The 27,802-nt window shown below is 38.9% G+C and overlaps 1 protein-coding gene, 1 non-coding gene and 1 pseudogene across 4 annotated transcripts in view; 2 read left to right on the top strand and 1 right to left on the bottom strand.

Annotated features, from left to right (window-relative positions):
- Positions 1-23,332, bottom strand: part of PRKCI (protein kinase C iota) — a 75,784-nt gene extending 52,452 nt beyond the window's left edge. The window contains exons 1-2 of one of the 3 annotated variants that reach the window (XM_059687011.1): positions 23,030-23,332; positions 8,702-8,823 (exon numbers count right to left, since the gene is read on the bottom strand). In XM_059687011.1, the coding sequence (XP_059542994.1) occupies positions 8,702-8,823; positions 23,030-23,130 (223 nt within the window). In that variant the 5' untranslated portion in view covers positions 23,131-23,332. The remainder of the gene's footprint in view (positions 1-8,701; positions 8,824-23,029) is intronic. The other 2 variants (XM_059687012.1, XM_059687010.1) reach the window with 2 other exon arrangements.
- Positions 2,728-2,831, top strand: LOC132232256 (small nucleolar RNA U13). The gene has a single exon (XR_009452376.1). It is a non-coding gene; the product is annotated as a small nucleolar RNA U13 (small nucleolar RNA).
- On the top strand, positions 3,391-3,857 carry LOC132230098 (large ribosomal subunit protein eL34-like; annotated as a pseudogene).
- Positions 23,333-27,802: the final 4,470 nt, after the last annotated feature.

The raw sequence follows: 27,802 nt of genomic DNA, 5'->3' as shown, positions 1-27,802 counted from the left end.
TTGTCTTTTTGCCAAAACAATGTGTACTTGCTGTTGGATGAAACCTAGGTCAGGCCAAGTACCTACTTTCAATGTGCACTTAGAGACTAATACTTTGGAATAACCACAAGGAAGTGTGGAAATAAGAGTTAATAGCTGACACTACGTATATTCAAATCTATTTTATTTTTATTGGACTGAGTATCTTTGGTTCAGGTATTACCTTTAGACCAACTATTTAATGCCTGATAAAGCAGGACACATTACTCAGAAACAAAATATCCCATAGAGCAGCCGTGAGCAAACTACGGCCCGCGAGCCGGATCCGGCCCGTTTGAAATGAATAAAACTAAAAAAAAAAAAAAAGACTGTACCCTTTTATGTAATGATGTTTACTTTGAATTTATATTAGTTCACACAAACACTCCACCCATGCTTTTGTTCCGGCCCTCCGGTCCAGTTTAAGAACCCACTGTGGCCCTCGAGTCAAAAAGTTTGCCCACCCCTGCCATAGAGAGTCACCATGACGCAAAGATGAAAGGAAAAGTTATTTCTTAAGGTCCACTCTATTACTAAAATCTGAATTTACATCCTAAAATGGCCACAGACCCAGAGTGAGATCTGCTCAGTTAAACAAATTTCAAGATAGTGAAATCTGGCCGAAACCGGTTTGGCTCAGTGGATAGAGCGTCGGCCTGCGGACTGAAAGGTCCCTGGTTAGATTCCGGTCAAGGGCATGTACCTGGGTTGCGGGCACATCCCTTTTAGGGGGTGTGCAGGAGGCAGCTGATCAATGTTTCTCTCTCATCCATGTTTCTAACTCTCTATCTCTCTCCCTTCCTCTCTGTAAAAAATCAATAAAAAATATATTAAAAAAAAAAAAGATAGTGAAATCTGTATATTATCCAGCAGAACTGTAAATCTATATTTCCTTCTCAACTATAAAAAGAAAGAAGCAAATTAGAGCACTGGACCTCAAACTGTTTGGTAAATCTGCAAGAGCCAATTATTTATGAGATAACTTGATGCATCTATAACACTAGCTATATATAGTAAATTCCAATATATGACTGAATTCAGTGCCCCACATTTAAAAGAATCAATACAGCCTAAAACCAAAGTTGGCACCCCTGCACTCCTCTCCCTGATATTTGAGTCTGCCTCAGATTAACAGGCTCACTCTCTGTTCCCACCAGGATCTCCCCACTGCCTCTGGACAAGGTAGTGTTCTGAACCCAGTGTCCCTACTTAAAATACAGATCTGTAAAAACTTTCCAAGGATGTGATGATGCTTAGGTAGTAATCCCTTCGACATTGGGCCCTAGCACAACACTCATGGATTTCTGGCTTCTTCTTTTTTTCTGGGAGGTGGCAATTAGTGGTTACAGACGCACATGCTATCCTATCAAGCTGCCCATCCTCAACTTCCACTTCTGGAGAAGATGGGGTAATAGGAACTAGATTTAACCCTCCACATAAAACAACAACAAAAAACTATACAAAATAAGTTTTCAAATGGCTTCAGATATTGGAAATTAAGCAACAAAGAATTAACTGTTCCAAGTAACTTAAATGCATTCCAGAACAAAGCTCAAAAATATTTATAAGGATTCAAAGATATTCAACATCCAATAAGACAAAAGTCACACTGTCCAGAATTTAATAAATATTATTATAACCAGGCATGTAAAGAAGCATGAAAATGACCTTTACCAGGAGAAAAAAAATCAATCAATTGAAATTGACCCCGAATTGACACATAACAAAGAACTGTCAAAGAATTTGTAGACATGGACATTAAAAGAGCTGTTATAATTATATCCAACATGTTCAAGAAGCTAGAGGTATTCAGCATGTTAAGTAAAGATGGAACCTATTTTAACAGTCCCAACTGAACATCTAGAAAAACTATGTCTGAAATGAAAAACATACCAGGTAGGCTTAATGGCAGATTAGACATGGCAGAGGAAGATTAATGAACTTCAATTCACAACATTAAAAGTATCCAAAATGAAATGCAGAGAAAAAGACTGAAAAAGTTAACAGAGCATTACTGAGCTTTATGATAATTTCAAGAGGCCTAATACACACATAACTGGAGTCTATGAAGAAGAGGTGTGATGACAGAGAAAATTTTTGAAGAGATAATGGCCAAAATTTTTCCAAATATGATAAAAAGTATGAACCTATGGATCCAAGAAGCTCAACAAATCTCAAGACAAGAAACATGAAGAAAACTAAAGGTCCACCATTATCAAATTGCTTAAAACCAGTGATAAACAGAAAAAATTTAAAAGCAGCCAATGAGACATACTACATTCAGACGAACAAAGATAATGTTGACAGCAGATTTTGCATCAGAAGCAATGCAAGCCAGAAGATAATGTACAGAATGAAAAATAGTCAACCTAAAATTATTTACCAGAGAAAATTATCTTTCAAAATCAAAGGTGACCTAGAGACAAATTCATAGAGAAAATAAATATAGGAGAGGTTTCCAGGAGCTAGATGATAAGGGATGAGGAGTTATTGTTTAATGGGTAGAATTTTGTTTGGATGATGAAAAAGTTTTGGAAATGGGTAGTGGGGATGGTTGCATAACAATGTAAATGTGCTTAATGACACTGATTTGTACATTTAAAAAAGGTTGAAATGGTAAATTTTATGTTATGTATATTTTACCACAATTAAAAAAAGAATTTTTAAAAGGGAATATAATTGTTCTCCTTCCACAAGAATGAAACTCGGATACTTTTGTAGTTCATAAGCGTGATGATTGGGTGTTCACGCTGCTGTGTGAGATGTGCCGCCCATGAACCTTGTTACGCTTCTGGCACATGACCCGTCTGACGTGAAAAAAGATTTAAAAAAAAAGAATGAAACTCAAGAGATAATGCCCAGTGGAGAAAGGGAAGTTTCAGAATTATTTGCTGAATAATGGCATGTATATGAATTTAAAAGCACATAAACAACATACGTTGTTATTTACATACGGAAAGCAGATCAGTGGTTGCCTGGGATGAGTGAGAGAAGAGTTTGGGAAGGAATACAATGCAAGTGGAGATGGGATGCTAACAAGGACAGACTTTCCCAAAAACCAGAGCATAAACTGCAGTCAGGGAGCACCGGTGCCCTATCAGGCTCCTAGAGCCTCTCTTGCCTCACCTCTCAACTCAGCCCCACCCCACTACTGCAAGGGGTTTCTCCCAGGTGGGCCTTTGTCTGATCCTTTTGCAGAGGCCAGAACTAAGAGAAGTACTTGGGGACTTTTCTAAGCCAGCTGTCTTCTGCGTGGAGTGCGCTATGCCTGGGAGTGCAGGAAGACTTTCCAGGGATTACCAGACGTAAACATTTTTACAAAGGTATCAATGCCCAAATCCTTAACTTTCACATAAGCTCCTTTCTAAAAGCCATCTGAAGCGCTTCCCTTTTCCTCTTCCGGGGACGGTGACTTCTGTCTAGGTATTCACCATGGTCCAGCGTTTGACATACCGGCGGAGGCTGTCCTACAACACAGCCTCCAACAAAACCAGGTTGTCCCTAACCCCTGGTAATAGGATCGTTTACCTTTATACCAAGAAGGTTGGGAAGGCACCCAAGTCTGCGTGTGGCGTGTGCCCAGGCCGACTGCGCGGAGTGCGTGCTGTGAGACCTAAAGATCTAATGAGGTTGTCTAAGACGAAAAAAACACGTCAGCAGGGCCTACGGTGGATCCACGTGTGCTAAATGTGTCCGCGACAGGATCAAGCGTGCTTTCCTTATTGAGGAGCAGAAAATCCTTGTGAAAGTGTTGAAGGCACAAGCACAGAGTCAGAAAGCCAAATAAATTTAAAAATGAAGCTTTTTTGAGTAATAAAAACAAAAGTCTCATTCTGTTATTTATCTTGTAAAAAAAAAAAAAAAAAGCCATCTGCCTGGGAATATGCCTGCGGTGCAATACCCCACCTCATCTCTTTTTCAAACATGTCTTTTCCTATTTTATAAAAAAACAAGCATATATACCTAGCATATTACATATAACATATATCCATACAAAAACTTGTAACTGATTGCCAAAACACTTTTATTTGTAATAGCCCAAAACTGGAAACAACCTTAATGTCCATCAACAGAAGAATGAATAAACAAATTGTGGCACATCAAGATGATGAAATACTACTCAGCAATAAAAAGAAGTAAACTAATACACACAACCCATACATTAATAATTATGCTGAGTAAAGAAGCCAGACCAACCCCCTCGCCCAAAAATCAGACATGCTGTATGATTTCATTCCTATAAAACTCTAGAAAATGCAAACTAATCCATAGCAATAGAAAGCAGATCTGTAGTTGCCTAGGATGGAGGGGCAAGAGTGAGGAATTTCAAAGCCCAAGGAAACTTTTGAGGGTAATGAATATATTCCATATCTTGCTTGTGGTGATGATTTTCTGGGTATTAAAACTCATCAAATTTTACACTTTATTTCCAAAATATGTTTTCATTGATTTCAGAGAGAGGAAGGAAGAGGGAGAAATAGAAACATCAATGAAGAGAGAATTATCAATCAGCTGCCTTCTGCACGCTCCCTTGCTGGGGATCGAGCCCACAACCCAGACATGTGCCCTGACCAGGAATTGAACCGTGATCTCCTGGTTCATGAGTCGGTGCTCAACCACTGAGCAACACCAGCCAGGTTCAAATTGTACACTTTTAAACATACAGTTTGTTGTATGTCAACTATACCTCAATAAAGCCATTTTATTTTTAATTAAATTTATTGGGGTCACATTGGCTAATAAAAGGAACAATGGGAGAAAAGAGAAGACATCTGTAATACTCTCAACAATAAAGATAAATTTTAAAAGGAGAAAAAAATTATATAGGTTTCAAGTGTACAATTCTATGATATATCATCCTGATGTTGCATTTGTGTGCCCACCACCCAATAAAGCCATTTTTTTAAAATATGAAATAAAGACATGAAAAGCTGAAAGAATTCATCGCCAGCAAGCCTCCACTACAAGAAATGTTAAAGGAAGCAGGAGGAAAATAGGAGTTACAAAGAGATCTGCTCAAGGGTACTTACATGCTTTTTCTTACTGATACTGATTTCATTTTTTAATTGCCAGGTTTGAAGCCATAATACTGCTATTAAAGTAATTGAAATAACAATAACTAGACAGTCAGTCAAAAAGTTTTCCTCACTGACATGATTGCCAAAATTAGTATATAGTGTGGGGTGATAAAGAAGAAGTCTGAGGAATGATTTGCTATTTTAGTTCTCAGCACACCAGCTAAAATTACACCAGACTAAAGATGCTTGGAAAATATCACATAAAAGAAGTATGTTTCTTACTATCTTAAGTTTGGTTTTGTTACACCGTGGCACTCAATTTCCTCTCCTAACACCACATGAGTTTTATAATATATACAAGCCAGGAAGACGTTTAAGCTCCCAGAATTCAGAAAAACTCCATACTTTTATGCCAAAGAATGCTTATATTCATTTTAAATTTCCATGAATCTAACTTATTTAAACCAACAGGACATGAATTTAAAATGCTACATCCAAATAATATCCTCTCCCACTCTCTCTGCAAATCATTTTCAATTTTTCCCCTTACATAGTCTTTTACAGGGTATAAAAAAAAAGAATTCACATATGCTACAGGTTAAAGTATAACAAAGGTACAATATTTTTGGTGGTCAATTTAGTACCATCTATCGTCAAGGACACATTCCATTTCAGGGAATTTGCCCTAGAGATAATACACTACAGGTGCCCCAAAAAATCTATGCACACACATAGTCTTTGCACCAATAATTTTTATAATGAATTTACAAGCAATCCAAACACCCATCAAAAGGGAACTAGTTAAATAAATTAGGGTACAACCATGTTATAATACCACACAACATTTTAAGAGAAGCAAGATAAATCTCCATGCACTGATATGAAAAAAGAGCCACAAGATGTTAAGTGAAAAAGCACATTAAATTATAGCTTGTGCAACATTAGTCTTTTTGTAAAAAAGAAAAAGACCTATCACCATGTCCCCCCTAGTTGTATATTCACAGAAAAATACATCATCAATTTGTTTATAGCAACTACTTCTGGGCATCTGAGGATGCCCAGAGATACCTTTTCCTTCACACAAATCATGTTTTTATTGATTTTAGAGAGAGAGGAAGGGAGAAACATCAACATCCTGCATGCCCCCTGCTGGGGATCAAGCCTGCAGGGGCCCTGACCCAGAATTGAACCTATGACCCAATATCCTTAATAAAAACTTCAATAAGAAACAAAATGTCCAAAGGTTAACTTTCTAGTAAAAGAGAAAGGACAGAAAGAAACATAGTGAAATTTAAACCAGGTAATCAAACCCTGAATAAATTAGAAGGTTAGAAAATATTATTAGGTTGTAAATATAAAAGGTGCATCCTTAAGGAAAAATGGCCACAGTTTAAAAATGATGAATTAAAAAGTCATGTTTATCATTCTCTGCTCCACACTCACTCTCAGTATGAGAAAAGGGGGTATGATTATTACAGAATTTTACTATTCATTCTAAAGTCCTTAGTTCCATTAAACAAACCAGTTTTTCCACGTGTACATCAAAACAAATCAGTAAAACTGGTTTTGAACACAAGGAAAAAGGGCGGTTGCCATAAATCTGTTTAAAGGAATGAAGTAAGCCTATGATCTTTGTTTACTCTAATATAAAGCCCCACAATTAAAAGTTTAGCTTCTAGAACAGTGTTTGGCTTCTCATAAACCAGAGAAATAAAATTATAGTTCTGTCTTCCACACATCCTAGAGAAAACGTTTTCTCCAGATAAGCATGTCCCAAATGCCTCTGTGGCTAAAAACAAAGGTGGCAAAACTACCACTGAAAAATAATTGCAAGGAACTCAAAAATAATTACTACTGGCTCTGTGTGCCTACAGTCAAGAAAAGACTAGTATCAGAAATTAACCAGGGCAAGAAAGGAATCAACAAGCCTTAATGGGAAGTTTAACTTTTTTATTTGAATGAGGCAAAGGCTTCAGTTTTCTTGTTTTCCCCCAGAACATTAGGGCACCTAATGGCTATTTAGAGAGAAAAACTATGAATTGTATTATAAAAGGGTGAGACTATTTCATCAGATAATTAATTGAATTTACTCTGTGAATCTGTTACCTAAAATATGCTACTGTTAAGAAAAAAACAGAACACACCAAAACTCCCAATGCTTAAATCTCCCATAATATACATAAAACTACACTATGGAAAGGCTTGATATTAACCTTCATACAAGTTACAAGTTTGTGTGCATACTATTACTGAGTACCGCCCTAGGTACTGGAATTCTACAGTAAAACATGATCTCTGCTCTCATGGAGCTTACATTCTACCATACAAATAAGATGCAATGTGAATAGGGCTAAAAGGCTTCTTTGAGGACATGACATTTGAGTTAAGACCTGAATGACAAGGAAGAGAAAGCCATGTGACAATCTGGGAACAGAATTCTCCAAGCAAAGATAATACAAAATATAAGGGTACTATAAGGTACTTTAATGAATTGTCTCTAAACCAGTTTTTTTAAATATAATGTTTGTTGATTTCAGAGAGGAAGGGAGAAGCAGAGAAAGATAGAAATATCAATGATGAGAGAGAATCACTGATCAGCTGCCTCCTGCACCCCCCAGGATTGAGCCCGCAAACAGGGCATGTGCCCTGACTGGGAATCAAACCCGTGACCTCCTGGTTCCTAGGCTGACGCTCAGCCACTAAGCCACACCAGCTGGGAAAGATCTTTTAACTACACTTCAATGACATTCCATCATGCAAAATAAAGTCAAATGTGGCTTGCAAACCCATCAGGAATTCATGCAACTCACCTGTAGATCCTACTAAACTAGGGATTCTGATTCAGTGGTCTGTAATGGGGCCTGAGATTCCCTTTCTAGTAAGCTCTGCAGACCACACTTTGAGTAGCAAGGATCTAGCTCAAGTTCATACCTCACACCACTCCCACACGGTGAATTAATGCTCTTCCCCACATACCACGTTCTTACCTCTGTGCCTTTTTATATCTTCACTGAAAACGGTTTTTCCCTTACCTCCTCCACTGCAAAAACTTTTACTCTTTGTTACAGTTTAGTTCAAACATCACAGAGACTTCAGGCATATGTTGATGCTACTTCCTTTGTATTCCACCACACTTCACATGTCTGTCTCCCCATGAGGCTGTGAGTGTGGGGATAGAAAAATACTATCCTCGACACACAGATACTCAATAAATGCTTTTTGAGTACAAGTCAGTAAGGTATGGCATTTCTGCCGCAGTCTTTGAAATAATGTTTGTCACAATCATTTTTATTCCATAACATTTTCTTTAAAGTAATATACAGTAAAAAATACTGTCAAATTATTAAAGGTCACTTAAAATATAAGACAATACAAATTCAAAATTAAAGTAAAATGTAATACTATTTGATGAGATATTTATCTTATTGCTGGAAAAAAGTCACACCGATTTCACTCCATTTTAGGGTAAAAAGGGCAAAACAAAGATGATACTCTTTGGTAGTCTTTCAATTTAAATACTTACAGAAAAATAAGAATGGCATCAAATTTGTAGTATACCTCCCCCCCTTAAATTAATAAGGACTTCTATTATGTTTTAAAAATAAATGACAAGAATAGCATCTAAATCAAACGCTTACACTTGCAGTCCTCTCTTTACCACTCACCTTCCTCATCGATCCATTTCATGGTAAAGAGCTGTTCATTGTCAAAAGAACACATGTCTCGAACCTCATTGCAAAGGCCCTCAAAGGAGATGGAAGGTTCAAAGTGTGTTATCATGATATCCCTGAAAAAGAAAGGGCGTTTTGAGTTAGACAATGATTACAATGAATAATGCTCTACACATTACTGAATGCCTGACGACTTGATGGACTTCAGCTATTTTGTATGTGCATCAACATGTGTTGCTTCCAGTAAACTATCTGTGCAAAGTAAAAATTAAATTGGTAAGAAACCAATTTAATCCAGTCTCCACCTAACAGCTCTGACAGATGGTAGTCCCACCTTTGCTTTAATATTCATTATCAGAAGATCGCTCTTTCATTGGGCATTGCACTCCATGGATGAATGGCTTCTGCCTTATATTTAACAGAAAACTGTTCCAGTCGCTAGTCCCAGGTCTCCCCTTCTCAAAAAGTCTACCCTTTGTCCAAGAAATGGCCCTTCAATAATTTGACAAAGATCTGTCATGTCCTCTTCCTCAGCCCTAACTTACACAGATTAACCACCCATAAGGCTGTCAACCATTCTTTCCATGTCATAATTTTTAGATCTCATACCCTCATGTTCACTGTTTTCCCAAAAAATCCCTATTAGCCAAAATTGGCTTTTAAATGATTCATATTTTAAGGTAGATACTCAGAAAATGTAAGAATAGACATAAATGTGTAAGCAATAGTATGTAAGTCCACCTAGCAGCCATTCATTATAAAACTTAAAATGTAACAAAAAGTAGATAAGTGGATACAAAAGCTGTGGTACTCAGTGGTTGAATGTGGACCTATGAACCAGGAGGTCATGGTTCAATTCCCGGTCAGGGCACATGCCCAGGTTGCAGGCTTGACCCCCCCTGGGGGTCATGCAGGAGGCAGCCAATCAGTGATTCTCTCTCTCTCTCTTTTTTTTTTAAATACATATATTTTATTGATTTTTCACAGAGAGGAAGGGAGAGGGATAGAGAGTTAGAAACACTGATGAGAGACAAACATCGACCAGCTGCCTCCTGCACACCCCCTACTGGGGATGTGCCCGCAACCAAGGTACATGTCCTTGACCGGAATCGAACCTGGGACCCTTCAGTCCACAGGCCAACGCTCTATCCACTGAGCCAAACCGGTTAGGGCCAGTGATTCTCTCTTACCATTGATGTTTCTATCTCTCTCTCTCTCCCTCTCCCTTCCTCTCTGAAATCAATAAAAACGTATTAAAAAATAAAATAAAAAGCTGTGGTACATTTACACAATGGAATACTACTCTGTGTAAAATGGAAGAAAATTTATCCTTTGCAACAGCATGGATGAGCCTGGAGAACATTATGCTAAATGAAATAAGCCAGTCAGAGAAAGATAAGTACCATATAATTTCGCTCATACATGGAATTTAATGAGCAAACTGAACTACCAAGCAAACTAGAGACAGACTTCATAGATAGAGAGCAGGCAGACAGCTGGGGGGTGGGGGAGAGATTGAGCAAAAAAGAGAGAACTCATGGACATGGGCAACAGTGTGGCGATTGTGGAGAGGAGGGGTGGGTGGAGGTGGAAGCGGGCATAAAGGGGATAAATGGTGATGGAAAAAATAAAATAAATAAAAAAGATGTTTTAAGCAGAAGCCTGGGGTTTCTCCCAAGGAGCCATTCGAAGCCTATGATTTAATCATATAGTAGTCATCCTTCCAAAGGTAAGTTAAACAGACAGAATGACTCTAAGGGAACACTTACATAACTGTCTCTATGTGTCACACTCTGTTCTAAGGGTTTACAAAGTTAACATAGTTCATGTGCTTCCTCTATTTTAAACTCTTCAAATGCCTTTTGTCTCTCATGCAGAGTAAAATCCAAAGTCCCTAGCATCTACAAGGCCCTCTGAACTGGCCCTGGCTACCTCTTCTACCATCAGACCTATAAACCAATGTTTGTAGTCCACCGCCTACCCCAGCTACAATGTAAGCTCATTATATTCCTAGTGGCCAACATAATGCCTAACACAGAATGGTCACTTGATAAATATGTTTGAAGAAACGAAGGAACTGACACTGTGTTAGGAACTGTGAATAAACCTGAGTATTTGGAGCATAGAGCAGGAAATAAGAAATTAAAAATTTCAGTCATCTGCAAAAAAAAAGTTAAAACTTCAGTCTTAGGGGCTATTAAAGGTAAGCAGAGAGCCACGCATAGAAACTGAATGGCCTTTTTTTGATAATCATTCTCTTCCTAAGTATCTCATGGTTTTCTGCCCCTTCTTCTAAGAACCCTCTTGCCTTGGCTTTCTTAACAGTATGCTTCCCTGGCTCTCTTTCTACTATATTCTGAACACTTTCGTCTTCAATCACAAGATATTCTTTGCACCCGCTCTATTATTCCTTCATTTATTTCGACTCTCTCTCAAAACTACTGCACATTCAATGTTTTAACTATTATCTCTATGTAGGGGTCTCCTAAATCTGTAATTCCAACTCTGTAGTATTTAAGACTCTTGATAATCTGGTTCTAATTTCTATTCTCAACTTGATCCCATCATTCCCAACACAAATTACTACAAATATCTGGTTTAACTCACAATCCTCAAACATAAGACCTGATGATCCAACCTTTAATCCTGACATTTCCTCAGTTTAAGGCTCAGTTTATGGAGGGAGGTGGGGATCAATCTTAACAGGCACTTCAACACAACTTCCATTAAACCTTTTTCAACTGAACAAGTCCAATGGTCTATATTTCTAAACCTGTCCAACATGTATTTTATGTTCCACCTTTTGTTATTTAACTTATCATATACTGATAACACATCCTCAACTAAATTGTAAACAATTGGAAGACACAAATTTTGGACTTTTAAATATATTCACATAACCAGTGACATAATTAGGACTCAAATATTTCTTAACTAAATATAGAAGAAATACTTTCTAGGAGAAATCCATCTTCCAGAAAATGTACTTATGACAAGGGAATATCACTGTTTCTTTTGCCTATAAACAGTTATAGAATACTGAGTATGTTCCAGGCATTTAAACAAACTTTATCCTACGTAATCTTCAAAATAACCATCAAACTAGACATACTAATCCTATTTTACCAATTTAAAAAGTAAAACACTTTCAACTCTAGAACACTATCTGCCAATGTCTCACAGATAGAAAATAGAATATGAATTAAAATCCAAATCTTCAAATAACCTCATGGTGGATGCTTTAATCTGACCTTCCCCCTCCGCACTCCCCACCCCCAGATTCACCCATTAGCAATGGAGCATTTATTATACCAGCTTCTAGAAGTATTACCAGCAGACAATCCCCAGTTGTCAGCCTCCTTCAGAGATTTCACTCTTTGCATATGATCACACCCGCTTCCTAGAAACAGCCCACAACCAATGACTAATTCGATGTGGGGGTATAAAAAGGCCCTAGATGTGACTCAGGAAAGCTCTGAAGTGTGAACTTCTCTTCAGAACTAAGGTATCTGTTGAGATTTCAAAGCATCTTGATTCTTTCCTACCTAAGCTTGCTCCCTTCCCTTCCCTCTTCCTCCATAGCTATCGATTCCAAGAGTCCTCCTGTATAGATCTCCTTCATGCTAATCTGAGACACAACTTTCCACACCAGCTATTGTCAGATGATATTGTTTTGACGAAAAATATAATGGGTACAAACAGTCAATCACACCTTTAAGAGATCGGCTAATGAAAAATGCAATCCTTGTTTTGGAAATTAGTCTACTTTAATACCTGAAGGTAATTAATTTTTTGATTCTTCAGAGAAAATACATTGCCAACATATATAAATTATACATATTTTATGTCTCCTCCAACTAAATGTAAAATCCATGAGAGCAGGAACTCTGTTTTGCTCACTGCTATATCACCAATACCTAAAGCAGTGTCTGGTCCAGAATGGACACTCACTTAATGTATGCGTTAAATTAATGGAGGTGTCGCATGCTGTACTCTAAAGAAAGCAAGCGAAACGTAAAAATAAAAAGCATTCCAGAAAAGAGGAATAGCACATAAGAGGCAGCCGAAGTATAATGGTTCAGACCATGAGCTAAAGCCAGGATGCTTGGGTTTGCCTCAAGGCTGTCACTCACCAGCTGTGTATCCTTATGTGAGTTACTTAACTTCTCTGTGGCTCAACTTCATCATTTATAAAATAGAAATAATAACACCTCATATGGTATTATAAAGATTTAATGGATTAAGTGAATTAATCTTTATAGTATTTAGGATAGTGTATATAGCATACTCTATATGTATTGAATAAATTTTAAAAAATAGCCCAGCTGGTGTGGTTCAGGGGTTGAGCATCGACCTATGAACCAGGAGGTCATGGTTCAATTCCCGGTCAGGGCACACGCCCTGGTTGTGGGTTTGGTTAAAAAAAAAAAAAATTATGTATTCATAGAATAATTTAAACAGAAGTGAAACCTCATTAGAGAGATAAAAATAACCCAACCTTCTAAAAGCAAAACTCAGATACTTCTGGTTTAATATGGTAGAGGGAACACACATCTATATCTTTTCATCCTAAGGGCCCACTGAAATGAAAAATTATCAAAGGCTTTGAAAACAAAAAAAGGCACAAACAGCATACCAGGAACTATGAGAAAGTCCTAGAGGACTGAAAACAGATGGGATAAAATTGACCCCAGAAACCATACCAGCCCCAAACAACAAGAGTTAAGAGGAACCTTAACAAAGAGAAGTTTTATTGACACAAGATTACTTTTCCCTCCTCTAAGCATCTAATCACATCACCTGGAATCTTCAAGTGCATAACACTTACATAAGCATTCATTATAAATTCTTTTTTAAATCGCTTTAAAGAAAAAACTATGAGTTAAAGAGTAGAATAATGTTATAAACCTTTACAATGCAAAAATTACCAAGAAAAATCATGATATGAAAAAAACGGATGGAAGTATAAATTCAAAAATGTTCCTTTCCTAGTGGAGAGTCAGTACTCTAGCTAAACTAGTAATACAACAATGGGCAAGAACTTGGAACATATGTTTCTTCAAAGAGGATACACAAATGGCCAACAGATTTATGAAAACATGTTGGCCTCCTTCAGAGATTTCACTCTTTGCATATGATCACATCAATCAAGGCTTAACTACAACAAGACTGCGCACAAAGACCACTAGGGGGTGTACCAAGAAAGCATAAAAAATGCGGAGACAAAGAAACAGGACAAAACTGTCAATGGAGGATATTGAGTTCAGAACCAGACTTTTAAGGTCTCTTAAGAACTGTCTAGAAGCTGCCGATAAACTTAGTAAGGCCCTCGAAAAGACTGGTGAGACCGCCGATGTTATGATAAAGAACCAACTAGAAATTAAGCATACACAGACTGAAATAACGAATACTATACAGACTCCCAACAGCAGACCAGAGGAGCGCAAGAATCAAGGCAAAGATTTGAAATGCGAAGAAGCAAAAAACACCCAACCAGAAAAGCAAAATGAAAAAAGAATCTGAAAATACGAAGATAGTGTAAGGAGCCTCTGGGACAGCTTCAAGCGTACCAACATCAGAATTATAGGGGTGCCAGAAGATGAGAGAGAGCAAGATATTGAAAACCTATTTGAAGAAATAATGACAGAAAACTTCCCCCACCTGGTGAAAGAAATAGACTTACAGGTCCAGGAAGCGCAGAGAACCCCAAACAAAAGGAATCCAAAGAGGACCACACCAAGACACATCATAATTAAAATGCCAAGAGCAAAAGACAAAGAGAGACTCTTAAGAGCAGCAAGAGAAAGAAACTCAGTTACCTACAAGGGAATACCCATACGACTGTCAGCTGATTTCTCAACAGAAACTTGCAGGCCAGAAGGGAATGGCAAGAAATATTCAAAGTGATGAATACCAAGAACCTACAACCAAGATTACTTTATCCAGCAAAGCTATCATTCAGAACGGAAGGTCAGATAAAGAGCTTCACAGATAAGGAAAAGCTAAAGGAGTTCATCAGCACCAAACCAGTATTATATGAAATGCTGAAAGGTATCCTTTAAGAAGAGGAAGAAGAAGAAAAAGGTAAAGATACAAATTATGAACAACAAACATGCATCTATCAACAAGTGAATCTAAGAATCAAGTGAACAAATAATCTGGTGATCATAATAGAATCAGGGACATAGAAAGGGAATGGACTGACTATTCTTGGGGGGGAAAGGGGTGTGGGAGATATGGGAAGAGACTGGACAAAAATCGTGCACCTATGGATAAGGACAGTGGGTGGGGAGTGAGGGTGGAGGGTGGGGCGGGAACTGAGAGGAGGGGAGTGATGATGGGGGGAAAAAAGAGGAACAAATGTAATAATCTGAACAATAAAGATTTAATTAAAGAAAAAAAAATTTTTTTTCTTAAAAAGAAAGAAGAAAAGCAGGAAAAGTTATATTATTTAAATTATAAATGTAACCACAAGAAGGATTAAAAATAGTCAGATGAGAAGATAATGAAGAAGTGTTAAATTCGTCATCATTCATATTAATCAATAAATATATTAAAACAAAACGAAATTGTAAAAGTAATTAACTCTGGGTGGTGGAACTGGGGATTTGGCTGAGACTAGAAACGGAAAGAAGATGTCCTTCGTACTTAGACCCTTCTGAATGGTAGGAGTATTATTGTTTTTAATTCTTTATTGTTGAAAGTATTACATATGTCCCCTTTTCCCACCACTGTCATCTCCCAGCCTGCTCCTCTCCCCCAGTCCAGTCTACACCTCCCCCATGCTTAATGGTATAATTATTAACTTTTCTACCATGTAAATGGATGATTATAAAACTTACTTTCTCATAAAATAAATATAAATGAAATATAAAACTTATTTTGAATAACTTCTATAAATTGTTTTAAATATTTAAAAAATTTTAAATAGAAAACAGTTCCTTCTTCTAATGACATTACAGAGAATCTGCCTACCTTAAAGCAATTTTTCTTTCAAAATATGCTCAAGGTTATTAGTGCGAGAGGGTAAGGGTTGGCAGAAATGTATTTTAGAATTAAATCAGAAGAGAAGGAAAGGCTCCCATAAAATTTCTTTGGCAAAAACAAGTGTGACATTATCATTTTTGAATACAAGGAGAAAATAATTAGTATGATCAGACATCCTCAAGCTATCACTTCCTTATTCAGGTCCACATGGAGTTAAAATTAACACATATGTAAGCATGTCTATAAATAGGGATTTTTCAGAAATCTTATTTTTCTCAAGAGCTAAAAGATATTTATCAGAACATACAAATATTTTTTAAAAATCTGTGCAATCCTTAGAAAACATGAATACATACTTCCTAAAGAGACTCAATGAAGGAGTCGTGCTTTATCAACTGCCACTCCTTAAGTTCCAGAAACTAAAATATTTAAGGGAGTTTTATAAACACTTCTCTAAGTAATTGGGAAAACACCATGTTCATACACTCCATAATCACCAAATCCTTATCATAGTAGCAAAGCTAAAAATGAGCTGCAAAATAAAGATATTACATTTTAAAGGTATAAAACAAATTATGCAGGAAAGATTTTTTTTTTCTTGTTTTAACTTCAGTGTTACATAAATTACCTCCTACTACTAGTCTTCATCAGAATATAGTCTGCTTCGCCACAAAGTTTCCCAAAATGACAAATTCAAATACAGTTTTAGCTAAATTTTTTAAAAAGGAAAAAAATGCATTTTTTATTTTGCTACTGAACTTCTGAAGACATTCGTTATGTTCCTATGTTCTAAAATACAGAATGTAAAATTTTTCCTTAGGACTAATTGCTTTTAGAAATAAATACAGAGAATCACATTCAGCCCTTTTGCTATCTCAACATAAGCTTTTCTCCTTTAAATGTATAATCAGAAATAAAAGTTTTATTTGGAATCACCAATATAATAGACTTACGCAGGGTTATCCATGGATGGTAAAACCATGGGTGAAAGGTTTTGGAGGAATAGAATTTCATACAATCTCAAAGTATCACCCGGAAAGTTAATTGTTAATTATAAAAAGTCATAAACCGTTTTAAGTAATAAAGGAAATCGAAAATTGACTCCAAAAGAGTAACTGTGAATATGAATCTGACAATAAAACAAAAAAGTTACCTTAAAAAGCCCTACTAATATAGTAAAGGGGAAAAAAGAAATTTCTCTGTGGCTTATTCAGCTTCAATGTTAACATCTATAAAATGGAGATACTGATATATGCTTCTGAATATGTGAAAATTAAATGAAAGCAAGTGCAAAACCTATCACAGTTCTTGGAACATGTGGGTACATCACGAAAGTTAGTTCCTATACTCTTTAACATACTTCAAGGGCAAAAAGGAGACTGGGTATCTTTGAACATAATTTATTACATTTTTCCAGATATTGATCATATTTCATTAAATAATCGATCACTGCTAAAATTCAACACTGACTGGAAAACCTAGCCATACGGTTAAGATAAGAAAAATAAATGAGATATATAGAAAAAAAGAGGCAAAACTGTTTTTTGCAGATGGCATTTTCTACCTCTAAATTCTAAGACAGTTAACTAAGAAATTAGGACTAATAAGGTGGCCAGTTTGACTTAAGCATACAAAATTTGATGGTATATAATGAAATGGAATAAAAGCAACAGAAATTTATAAAAGCAATTTATAAAAGAATGATAAACTATCTAAGAATAAACTTAACAGGAAATGTGCAAGACCTATGGGATGGGAACCTTATTGAAAAACACGAAAGAAATTAATAAATAGGTATTAAATACCAGATACTAGTAGTTGTAAGACAGCTGAATATTATAAAACTAGCAGTTCTCAAATTAGTCTATAAATTCAATGCAATCCCAAATCAAAATGCCAGTAAGATTTATTCATTTGGGGGTGGGGGGGGGAAACCTATAAAAATCTTCAAAAATTCATCTGGAAGAGAAAATATACAAGAAGAGCCAAGAAAATCTGGAAACAGAAAATTAATGAAATGGGTCTTTCCATAACACACATTAAAATTAACTATAGTCTGGCTGGTGTGGCTCGGTGGATTGAGCATCATCCCATGGACCAAGAGGTCCTGAATTCAATTCCTAGTCAGGGCACCTGCCTAGGTTGCGGGCTCGATTCCCAGTAGGGGGCGTGCAGGAGGAAGCCAATCAATAATTCTCTCTCATCACTGATGTTTCTATCCCTCTCTCCCTCTCCCTTCCTCTCTGAAATCAATAATTTATATATATATATATATATATATATATATATATATATATATATATACACACACACATATATATATTTAAAAATAAAAGCCTCAAACATTTCATCCTCTAGGAAGGCTTCCCTCACCCCAAGCTCCTCTCCAACATCCATCCCTGCAAATACCTTACACACACTAATTCTTCTATGTCTTTCCTCCTATAAGTTTCTTAGTTCCTCAAGGGCAGAGCCTTGTAATTATCCTGTGTCCACCCTAGCACCACACGCCTGGCTTATAGTAGGTGTTCAACTATATATATATATAATTTAATCCTCACCGAGGATATGCTTTTCATTGATTCTAGAGAGAGAGGAAGATAGGAAGATAGAGGGAGAGGGAGAAAGGGAGAGGAAGAAAGAGAGAAAAACATAGATTGTTTGCCTCCTGTACGCCCCCAACTGGGGATCAAACCTGCAACCAGGGTATGTGTCCTGACTGGGAACCAAAACTGTGACCCTTTGGTGCACAGGACAATGCTCTAACCAACTGAGCCACACCGTCTAGGGCCAACAAGTTTATTACATTGAATTCAAACACATTTAAGTAATATATGAAATCATAAGCAAGTCTGGAATTTTTAAAATTCATGTTTTAACAAGGTCCATTTCAATCATTAAAAAAACAACAGCATTCAAGTTACCTTAAAAAGAGGTTTGGGAGTTGTATTAGAAAGCTATCCTGGACTGCTAGGGGAAAAAATTTTAAATATGTATGTTTTTATTGATTTCAGAGAGGAAGGGAAAGGGAGAGAGAGATAGAAACATCAATGATGAGAAGAAACTTCCATCAGCTGCTTCCTGCACACTCCTACTAGGGATTTAGCCTGAAATCCGGGCATGTGCCCTGACTGGGAATCGAACCATGACCTTGTTCATGGGTGAAGGCTCAACTACTGAACCACATCGGTCCCGCAGGGAGAATTTTCTGTAGAGAACTGTTTCTTCTCCTCTGCTTCATTAGATCTTGCACATGGTCGGTCCTGGGCTTACCAGCCTCTCCCTCAACTCTTCAGCTTAGTCCTCACTGCTAACAAGCATCTTATCTCCATATCATCTAATCCAAATTTCTGAGAGGGTTGTTTTGGTTTGGGTTTTTGCACCAGGCCACCATGCCCATTCTCTCTCCCCAGTAAAGCTGTGGATCAATTGCTCTATGGTTAGGTGCCATGCCAAAGCTCTAGGACCAATAACTAACATTCCCCCAATTCTCAACTCCATACACTATTTTTATTTCCTTAGAACCATTACTAAAGTATATCACTAAAATTATGTTGCAATACTTTAAAAAACAAGTCTTGTCAAGACTTGTTAACAGTAAAAAAAAAAATCCTGCCGATTTCTTCACTGAACCAGCTATACATTCCAAATATGCAAGGAGTTAACAATCTTTTTATCTGTAGATGTGCACACAAAGAATCCTCTGGATTGTTGTAACTGCTCAACAGCAGTGTTTAAAAAGCACTTTTTATAAGCTTTTTGCAAAATTTCCTAAACACTTATAATGTAAAGAAATGAGTAGTTAAATTTGATCCCATAATAACAAGTAATTTCATATAAGGATAATCACATCCAATGGCAATCCATCACTAACCAACAAAACCTGTTTCTCTTCCTCGGAACTAAGGCCACTCACTGACAAGCTACCGTGGCAAGGAAAGAGGGGTTCAGGCTGTGAGACAGGCACTCTTAGGTGGACTCCAATAAAATCAGAGTCTCAGTGCTTAAAAGCTAGAAAAAAATCTAATTAAATGTCTGTGATAGCTAGGAGACATCACATTTGTACTAAAAAGAAATTTAACAGAATGATAACACTATACACATCTTTGAAAGGAGAGGGCCATTGAACCACTACAAAATGCTGCTATTCCAAGATTCAACATTTACTGGATAGAAATATTGTTAGAAGAAAATAAGGGGAAAGCTCTTGGATAATAGCTATTCAGAAAATCTGAAACAAAAATACTTTTTTTCCAATGCAGATTGTCCTTACATTTCTTGACAAGAAGGATTTTTATTTTAAAATCAGGTAGGTGTTCTAGTTAGCCAACCTGTTTATTAACTATCCCCATTGGTGACTCATTTTAGTTTCATCTGCAGTAATGTGCAGGTGACTGTAATATCATAACCATCCATTTAGACTATTGTTAAAAACATATAATCTTAACAAATCTAATTTCAGAGGGCAGAAATTGGTACAATTTAGAGTGCTGATGTTGTCTTTAAATGAGGCTTGAAATGAAGGCACTATTAGAAAGCTTTCATTAAATTAAAAGCACTAAAGGGCAAGAGATGCATTCCTTAGCAAAAATTCATAGGTATAAAATAAAACAAAGAAAATGTTAGCTTGAATGTCTTGGAGAAATTTTAGTCAAGCATTAAAAGGGTAATGAGCCTGCCGAAACCGGTTTGGCTCAGTGGATAGAGCGTCGGCCTGCGGACTGAAAGGTCCCAGGTTCGATTCCGGTCAAGGGCATGTACCTGGGTTGCGGGCACATCCCCAGTAGGAGATGTGCAAGAGGCAGCTAATCGATGTTTCTCTCTCATCGATGTTTCTAACTCTCTATCTCTCTCTCCCTTCCTCGCTGTAAAAAATCAATAAAATATATTTAAAAAAAAAAAAAAGGGTAATGAGCCAAGAAAATATGATAATACATTCCTAAAGTATAGCATACTTTGATTTCTTTCCAAAGGAGAAGCTTACAATGATTTTAATTTACTAATTAGGCCTATGTACATTTGTCAAACTAATAAAAATGGGAACAAAGAAGCACCAGTTTCTTCATCTTCCATAGTTGGAATAACTGAAAACTATCCATATTTAATAAGTCAAGAATTTATATATTTTAAGTCATAAAGGTAAATCAGAAAACTAAAAACAACAGACTAACATTAAAAATTGATAGGCACCAGGAGGAGAAAAAGCAAAAGGTAGTATGCATCCAATTTCTCATCTTTCAGAGTATCAAAAGATATTATCTAAAGTTGATAAATCACAAAACAGAACTATAACCCTTAAAATAAAAAAGGCAACCTCCAGAAGAACCAGAAATCAACTGTCAACAGTAGTTACCTCTGGAGGTTGGGAAGGTGAGATGGGGAACACTTTTTATTTTACATCTGTACAATTTGCACTCTCCTACCATGTGTGTATATTCATTTTTTAATCTATCTTTTAAACTACCAACAATCAGATACCTTAAAAAAAAAACCCAGGTACTGTATTTCATGCTCTGTACCTAACAACTCATGAACTGTAGACTTTATAAAATGGAACACACTCTAAAGTGAAATATCTATTAAATTAAAGGTAGATAAAAGAAGCAAAACTTTTTTCCCATAATGCAAAATTCATAGCTGAGCATCCTCAAGTCAACTGTGACAACTACAAACCATTTAAAAAACAAAAAAAAAACCTACACACCATTCTTGGCATTGTTTTAAAATCAAGACCTCCTTGATCTCCCTGGCTGGTGTTCCCAGTGGTTAGAGCATCAGTCCCACACAGAAGGGTCGTGGGTTCAATTCCTGGTCAAGGGCAGGTACATGGGTTATAGGCTCCATTCCTGGCCCCAGTTGGGGTGCATTTGAGAGAGAACCAATCGATGTGTCTCTCTCACATTAATGTCTCTCTCTCTTCCCTCTCCCCCTCCCCACCCTTTCACTCTCTCTAAAAATCAATGGGAAAAATGTCCTTAGGAAAATTAACAAACAAAGACCTCCTTGATCAATTTAAACAAAAACACTGATATTGTCCAAAATAATACCTGTGAACAACTTCTGAATACAGTCAAACTGATACACACAGGTCAGAGGCCTCATGGCAGCAAACAAAATAAACTAGTATGTCCTTACATCAGTCAGTACCATTTAGGGGTTTATATTTTCTTTGAAATCAAAAGGAGAGGCATTTTGAAAGTTTGCTATCTTCACTGATCCTTTCAGGAATGTACAAGTATGCACTGCAGTTTCAACCTCCCAGTGCCTGAGTTTTTTAAAGCAATTTATTTCTGCTTGGACAAGCAGTTAAGACATGCCAAGACGGTTGGGTTTTCTGTTAACCCTTAGCTTCAAACCTTTATTCTCACACTAACATTTCACCTTTCTAATTCTCCTACATGTAATTAGATCAAATAAATTTAAAAAACACAACTGAATCCAAGGGAATGGGGACACTTCAGGTCACCGATTATGATGGACTATGATTTAATACAACAATCTCAGGACTGGATTATTCCTGGTAAACCACAGTAATTATAACTTAGATAATAATATGAATAAAGATCACAGATTTTCCAGCTGTGCCCAGCCTCCTCTTCTCACCTTGCATGGTCTCACCCTATGGGAAGATCCATGAAGCAACAACATTGACAGGGAAGCGTTCACAAAACTTTTACGCATGCACAATCTAATCTTGGCGACATAAATACCTAATGCACATCCCTAAAAACGCATCGACTCTACTCTTCAATAATAACTGCTATGTCTAATTTACTGGCAGCCGGACCAGAGTCCAGATACACTTGGTGAACTCTTCTCCTAGGCAAGGAAGGAAACCTGACTTAGAGAAACAGAGGCTCTAGGCCTGCTGGAAACCAAAAGGGCCAGCACACTGGAGCCCCCGTCTTTGCAGCCCACAGCAAACTTAGTTCACCGAGGCGTCACTCGGAGTCCACTCTCAACTCCAAACCACACGTCCGGACTTCACGACCTCTAAACCCGTGTAAATTTCCCATTAGGCGAGTCCATCCTACCCACCAGGTGGACCTACTTCGATTCCAAGGCTCCTCCCTGGGACCCTACTCGGGACCCTCAGCCACGCGACTCCCAGACGCGCCCCGCACCACACTCTGAGGGTGCTCCCACCCAGCGCCCCATGCTCCTCCCCCGGCCACTCGGTCACCCATCCCGAGTCCCCAGCGTCGCCCCCGCAGACCAACCCGCCACCACATGGCCAGTCCCCCGCCACCTCTGCAGCCCCGCACCCTGCCCGCCTCCAGGCCAAGTGGCGCTGGCCTCTCCCCCGCCTCCCCGCCTCCATGCCGGCGCACTCACCCGCGGTAGTAGGCTTTCACCCGGACCTGGTGAGCATGGTCCCCGAAGCCGCCGCCCGCGATCGGGTGAGACATGGTAGTGCTGTCCCTCTGGGTCGGCATCTCCTGGATCCCCCGCCTCGACGCCGGAGGCCGAGGGGGCTGGGGGCGCGCGGGGGTGACTCCGCTGCCTGAGCCTCCCCGGAGCCACGGCGCGCCGCTCCTCTACCTGCGCTCCCGCCCGCGGCGCGGACCCAAGGGTCGCCTCGCCCGGGCAGCCGGAACCACGCGGCTCCTCCCACCGCCCGCGGCCGCCACCGCCTCTACCGCGGCGCGCACCCAGCACGCCTCCCCGCCCGGGTCCCTCCCACCTCGCGGGCTCCAAAGGCCCACATTCCCGGGGAGGGAGGGCGCCGCCACCGAGCCGACTCCAGGAGCCTCGCTGCCCGGCTGAACCATTCCGACGGAGGGCGAGGACCAGGGGGGGAGAGAATGGGAGGCGCGAACCACCCCACCCAATGCCGAGCGAGGGTCTTTCGTGGCAGCCGTGTCGGAGAGCACGCGCAGGCTTCGGTCGCTGTCGTTTCAAGAAAAGCCCTCTCCCGGTCGGGAAAATGGTAGCGGGGAGCTGCTGCGGCATCGCACCCCGGTGTCCCGACTTGGTGGCGTCCGTGGTCAGCCGACTAAGGATTCGGGGAGATTTCCTGAGCGGGTTTCTGGGATTTGGAGTCCCCGGGGGATTCTGGGACTGGAGGTTCCTTCCGTGCAGGGCGCCCCGCCTCCTCGCCGAGTGTCTCCAGCTTGCGCCCCAGGAACCGTCGGAGTGGAAATCCTGAATCCAGCTTGGGCGTCCCAAGTCACTGGAAATGCCTGGGCTGCGTCACGATCTCTGGCTTTTTTTTCTGTGATGAATTCTCCCTTCCGATTGCATTAATCATCCCCATTGTACAGTGCCTTTTTGTAGGAACAAAAGTTTGATTACCTGCCCGGCATAGCCTCTTTCATGGATGGAATTTTTTTTTTAATTAAATCTTTATTGTTCAGATTATTACATTTGTTCCTCTTTTTTCCCCCCATAACTCCCCTCCTCCCAGTTCCCACCCCACCCTCCACCCTCACTCCCCACTGTCCTCATCCATAGGTGCACGATTTTTGTCCAGTCTCTTCCTGCATCTCCCACACCACCTCCCCCCCCCCCAAGAATAGTCAGTCCATTCCCTTTCTATGTCCCTGATTCTATTATGATCACCAGATTATTTATTCACTTGATTCTTAGATTCACTTGTTGATAGATGCATATTTGTTGTTCATAATATGTATCTTTACCTTTTTCTTCTTCCTCTTATTAAAGGATACCTTTCAGCATTTCATATAATACTGGTTTGGTGCTGATGAACTCCTTTAGCTTTTCCTTATCTGTGAAGCTCTTTATCTGACCTTCAGTTCTGAATGATAGCTTTGCTGGATAAAGTAATCTTGGTTGTAGGTTCTTGGTATTCATCACTTTGAATATTTCTTGCCATTCCCTCCTGGCCTGCAAAGTTTCTGTTGAGAAATCAGCTGACAGTCGTATGGGTATTCCCTTGTAGGTAACTGGGTTTCTTTCTCTTGCTGCTTTTAAGATTCTCTCTTTGTCTTTTGCTCTTGGCATTTTAAGTATGATGTGTCTTGGTGTGGTCCTCTTTGGATTCCTTTTGTTTGGGGTTCTCTGCGCTTCCTGGACCTGTAAGTCTATTTCTTTCACCAGGTGGGGGAAGTTTTCTGTCATTATTTCTTCAAATAGGTTTTCAATATCTTGCTCTCTCTCTTCTTCTGGCAACCCTATAATTCTGATGTTGGTACGCTTGAAGTTGTCCCAGAGGCTCCTTACACTATCTTCGTATTTTTGGATATTTTTTTCATTTTGGTTTTCCGGTTGGGTGTTTGTTGCTTCTTCGCATTTCAAATCTTTGACTTGATTCTTGCACTCTTCTGGTCTGCTGTTGGGTGTCTGTATAATATTCTTTATTTCAGTCAGTGTATGCTTAATTTCTAGTTGGTTCTTTATCACAACATCGAGGGTCTCATTAGATTTCTTGAGGATCTCACTACATTTATCGGCGGTCTCACCAGTCTTTTCGAGGGCCTTACTAAGTTTATCGGCAGCTTCTAGACAGTTCTTGAGAGACCTTAAAAGTGTGGTTTTGAGCTCTATATCTTCCATTTCTGACATTTGCGTCCTGTTTCTTTGTCTCCGCATTTTTTTATCTTTTCTTGGTGCACCCCCTAGTGGTCTTTGTGCGCAGTCTTGTTGTAGTTAAGCCTTGATTGTTGGCAATACCAGGGGTGATTTCACCTCCATGCTAACTGGCTATAAGAGTCAGCTGTGTCTGCCGTGGGAGAACTTCTGTGCTGGATCTCTAGGGCGGTGCTAATCTAGCCTTTGCCTGAGGCTATCAGGCAAATGGCTCTGTGCAGGGCTTGGGCAGGGGCGGGTCCCCCGTCAAGCTCCACCAGGCAGAGGGCGCGGCCTCAGGTCCCCTAGTGCAGCCTCAGTTCCTCCGGCCCTGTGCCAGGGCAGGGGGTGCGGCCTCAGGTTCCCTGGCCCCGGCCCCAGGGTGAGGGACGCAGCTTCAAGTCCCCTGGCCTGGTCTCAGGTCCCCCAGCCCCGGTGCAAAGGTGAGAGGGCCTGACAACCATTTGCATATTATTTCTTTAGTATATAGGATATACCTGGAATCCTGAAATATTTGAAAAATTATTGCTTAAAAGTGTGTAAGTTTCATGAGGTTTTAGAATTTGATTTAGCCTGTGAGTCCAGAAAATGATTCTGACACCAGTGGCTTTTAACTCTGACTACACATGTGAATCACCTGGAGAGCTTTCATAAGCTATTTTGGTGGTGTTAGGAGGCCATCCCATACTAATTGAAATGACCTCAGGGTGGCATCCTGGCCATCAGAACCTTTTCGTCTTTCTTTCTTTCTTTCTTTCTTTCTTTCTTTCTTTCTTTCTTTCTTTCTTCCTTTCTTTCTTCCTTTCTTTCTTTCTTGTACTTGAGATATAAAAGACATATAACATTATTAGTTTCAGGTGTACAACACAATGATTTGATATATGTATATTTTGCAAAATGATCCATCACCACATGGTTACAAATTTTATTTTTTGTGATGAGCACTTTTAATATTTACTTTCTTAGCCACTTTCAAATACAGGATAAACTATAGTCACCATGCTGAACATTACATTTCTAGTATTTATTTATTTTATATCTGGAAGTTTGTACCTTTTGACCACCTTCACTCATTTCTCCAACCCCCACCCCCACCCCCAACCCACCAATCTGTTTTCTGTACCAATGAGGTTTTGATTTCACATATAAGTGCAATCATCCCTTAGTTACCTTTCTCTGTTTGACTTACATCACTTAGCATAAAGCCCTCAAGGTCCATTCACATTGTTGCAAATGACAGGATTTTTGTCTTTTTTGTGGTTGAATAATATTCTGTTGTGTGTATATATCACATTTTATTTATCCATTCATCCATAGAGGGACACTTAGGTTGTATCCATGTCTTGGCTATTGTGAAATGGGATAGCTGGACCATGGTAATTCTATTTTTCCAATATATTTTTATTGATTTCAGAGAGGAAGGGAGAGGGAGAGAGAGATAGAAACATCAATGCTGAGAAAGAATCACTGATAGACTGCCTCCTGCATACCCCCCACTGGGAATCGATTGCAACCCGGGCATTTGCCTTTGGCTGGAATTGAACTTGAGACCCTTTAGTCTGCAGGCCAACGCTCTATCCACTGAGCATTCTATTTTTAATATTTTTAATATTTTGAGGAATTTTTGTACTGTTTTCCATAGTGGCTATGTCAATTTACATTTCCATCCTAATTTCATTTTTATTATTCATGCTAGTGTATAAAAATACTATCGATTTTGCATATATCTTGTATCCTACAAGCTTGTTGAACTTCTTTATTAGGGGTTTTGGTGGATTTCTTAGAATTTCCTGTAGTCAAGATTATGCCATTTTAGAATACAGATTGATTTCCATCTTTCTTTTCGATCTGGATGCTTTTTCTTTCTTTTTCTTACCTGATTGCCTTAGCTGGAATCTGATGAATAAAGAGAGGGTGGGCATCCTTAACCTAGTTTCAATTTTATATGAATAGTTTTCAATCTTTTACCATTAAATGTGATGATTACTCTAAATTTTTTTTTTTGTAGGTGCCCTTTACAAGGTTGAGAATGTTCTATTCCATTTCTAGTTTGTTGACTATTTTTACTATGAAAAGATGTTGGGTTCTGTTTAGTGCTTTTTCTATGTCCATTGAGATAATCATGTGATTTAGTCCTTTATTCTATTAATACAGTATGTTATATTAATTGGTTTTTGGGTAAAAACCATCCTTGCATTCCTGGGACCAATCCTACTTGGTTATGATATGTAATATCCTTTTTATATGTTGCTGATTTACTTTGCTAACATTTTGTTGAGAAATTTTGAATCTATACTCATAAGCATGCTTTTCTTTAGTTCTTTGAACATATTTATAACTAGGGGCCTGCACACGAGTCCGTGCGCGAGCAGCTCGTTGCTGCTTGCCTCAGCTGTCCACCCCGCCCACCACCGCTTGTAGCTCTCCCACGCATGTAGTTCGCTGCCCCACCCTCCTGTAGCTGCCTGCCACAGGTAGCTCGCTGCCCTGCCCTCCTGCTGATCAGTCACAGCGTAACGACCATTTGCATATTACCTCTTTATTATATAGGATTGCTGCTTTGAAGTCTTTAACTGCTAA

Source organism: Myotis daubentonii, chromosome 3 (genome assembly GCF_963259705.1).
Source record: "Myotis daubentonii chromosome 3, mMyoDau2.1, whole genome shotgun sequence".
NCBI classification, from domain to species: domain Eukaryota; kingdom Metazoa; phylum Chordata; class Mammalia; order Chiroptera; family Vespertilionidae; genus Myotis; species Myotis daubentonii.
This window is presented reverse-complemented; position numbering and strand designations above follow the sequence as displayed.